The sequence below is a fragment of the Macrosteles quadrilineatus genome, unplaced genomic scaffold, assembly GCF_028750875.1.
Source record: "Macrosteles quadrilineatus isolate MER2022 unplaced genomic scaffold, UCM_ALF_1.0 Scaffold_8__2_contigs__length_117827958, whole genome shotgun sequence".
In the NCBI taxonomy this organism is placed as follows: domain Eukaryota; kingdom Metazoa; phylum Arthropoda; class Insecta; order Hemiptera; family Cicadellidae; genus Macrosteles; species Macrosteles quadrilineatus.
In genome coordinates this window covers 13,406,599-13,408,849 of record NW_026542601.1, presented here as the reverse complement: position 1 = coordinate 13,408,849, position 2,251 = coordinate 13,406,599, and the positions used below count along the sequence as shown (strand labels likewise).

Below are 2,251 nucleotides of genomic sequence, written 5' to 3'. Positions count from 1 at the left end.
GATGTGGTTCGATTTATTATGATCTAATCAGCTAATTGGATTATTAATAGCACTTGTTGCATTTTATGGCCATGCTTGGAAACAGTATTACTTGAGTCGCATAAAACACATGGTGGTTGCATGTGTTTTAGTCTTGTGTTTGAACGAGGTTTAGCAAGTCTACATATATGTACAAATTCATACAAGATCAGTGTTCATAGACTCTCGACATTTTATATTTTCAGCACAAATAGCACTAAGAGAGTATTTAATGGTAAACAGTTACCGGTCAAAGACATTGTATACAATTAAATATTCCTCACGAAGCTCTTATTAGTCATGAAATAATAAAAGTTGAGCATTCTTTAGAAAATTTCAATAATTAAATAATTATACTGCTCATGAACCTAAGAGACCTCGGTTGTAACTTTTTTAACATATCTAGTAGGTCGCCGACTGACTAACAGGTTCATTGGAGTAGTATGTTTTCTGTGATTGGAGTTAGGTTGGCCATTCTTGTCTAAGTCGTTCAATAGCCTCCTCGTATGTTGGTAGTCCTGCCACAGCTGTGTAGCTGGGGAGAGATTCAGAGTTGTATCCTGACTCGACTTGAGCTTGAGCCTCTGTTATACGGACCTCCAGCACTAAAACAACAATTACAATGGTTAAATGAATAAATAACATTAACAACAACATACTACTATAAAAAATTACTTTCAGAAAAGCCCCAAGTTATTCTTTTAAAAACTCAATATCAAGAGTCAAAAGTACTCAAAGAGTTCATCACAGAATTGGAATTGCACCTACGCTACGGAATTACAATCACTACGGCCAAGTTTATTTTTATGATTCAGGAAATGAGCTGTTCAAAAAGAGAAAATAAAAATCGTTATAAAAATCTTATAAAAGAGTAATCTAACCTATTTCAACAATTCACTTTCAAGCTTTTAAAACTTTGGGACAGGTATAAGAGAGTCTCTACTGAACAACGTGAGAATGTGAGTAAGCTAATAAGACCAAGAGCGGGGATGATGTACGCGAATCTTCACGAAGCAATTATAAATATTTAAAATTAGTGCACATCAAGTTTTCAAACAACTCTAAGAATCTTAATACAATTACTCGAATCCAAGCACCAAGTTTTGAATGTCTACTGTTTTCTATTCTCGCTATTGAAAAGTCAGTTGAACAACTAGAAAACATCTTAACATTAAGCTTGTTATATTTGATTTCGTGACGCAAAAGAGTCACTTTAAACCCTAAATATGAACTATTCTACTATTGCTTAATAGTTTTTTGTATAATCATTATTATTTCATAAACCATATCTCTGGTTGACTCACATCTTGGTTGCCGCTGGCAGGACTCGTGGATACAGACGCAGGTACAGAAACACACGATACATGACATTAAGGACACAATTATCACGATTATGTTCCAAACCACCAGGTCTGCCAGGAGTCGGTCGTCGTACTCATCGTTGCTTGTCATCTCTACAACACTCGACTCATCGTTGACAGGTGCAAAGTTGGGGAACTCATTCATCACTGGTTCACTGACACTTTGTGTTAGGTCACTCTCGACTTATTCTTTGCTTTGTGTTCTCGACACGTTGGTAGTCCGTATGACAAGCTGGCACTCGCAGTTAACAATGTCCATCGTCACTTCACTCCACTGTCCTGTAAACAGATGTTACAGCAGACATGTTGTGAACCTGAATGGAAACAGATCCATTCTCATTTGATTTTTACTTAAATATTTCCTCATGTCATGTTATTCATTATTTATTTAAAGAGTACGTGTTTATGGAAAGAACAAAAATCATTAAATCAATATTTGAAATTATTGAATAAGTAAATTTTCAGTAGACAATATCTGATAATGTAAACAAACAATAAACAACATCACAATATTTCTCTTGAATTAATAATATTGTTATTATTCATCGTTCTATTAGGTGTAACCCGTCGAAGTCGACGATTACTGTTGAGGTGTCATTGGTGGCAAGCAAAATCATTTAACTATCAATCGATGATAAATAACTTCATTTTTGGAAAGTTTAGGTTGTTCGTGATTCAGCAGCTAGGTTTAGATACGTCCAATCTCGATTCTCAATAATAATTAACTCAAACGAAAACTGGTATTTTACTGAAGGTTCTTAGGTCAAAACATATAGGATAACGTAATGACAATTGAGTAAATGTATCTTAAATTAAATTCCATATAAATTCCCTATATATCGCAGTACACAGCACAACACAATTTTTGTGAA

The 2,251-nt window shown here is 34.5% G+C and overlaps 1 protein-coding gene across 1 annotated transcript; it reads right to left on the bottom strand.

The window, feature by feature from the left end:
- Positions 1-480: 480 nt before the first annotated feature.
- Positions 481-1,524, bottom strand: LOC129000197 (protein commissureless 2 homolog). Its single transcript, XM_054427152.1, has 2 exons — positions 1,323-1,524; positions 481-623 (listed from the first exon to the last, which is right to left on the bottom strand). The coding sequence occupies exons 1-2, from the start codon at positions 1,522-1,524 to the stop codon at positions 481-483; spliced, it is 345 nt and encodes a 114-aa protein (XP_054283127.1).
- Between the last annotated feature and the right edge of the window lie 727 nt (positions 1,525-2,251).

What these genes read in the sequence shown, in the direction of transcription:
- LOC129000197 (XM_054427152.1), bottom strand. Translation starts at nt 1,524, where the DNA reads ATGAATGAGTTCCCCAACTTTGCACCTGTCAACGATGAGTCGAGTGTT. An exon ending in CTGCCAGCGGCAACCAAGAT is followed by an intron (nt 624 to 1,322) that starts GTGAGTCAACCA and finishes TTGTTGTTTTAG; the next exon opens with TGCTGGAGGTCCGTATAACA.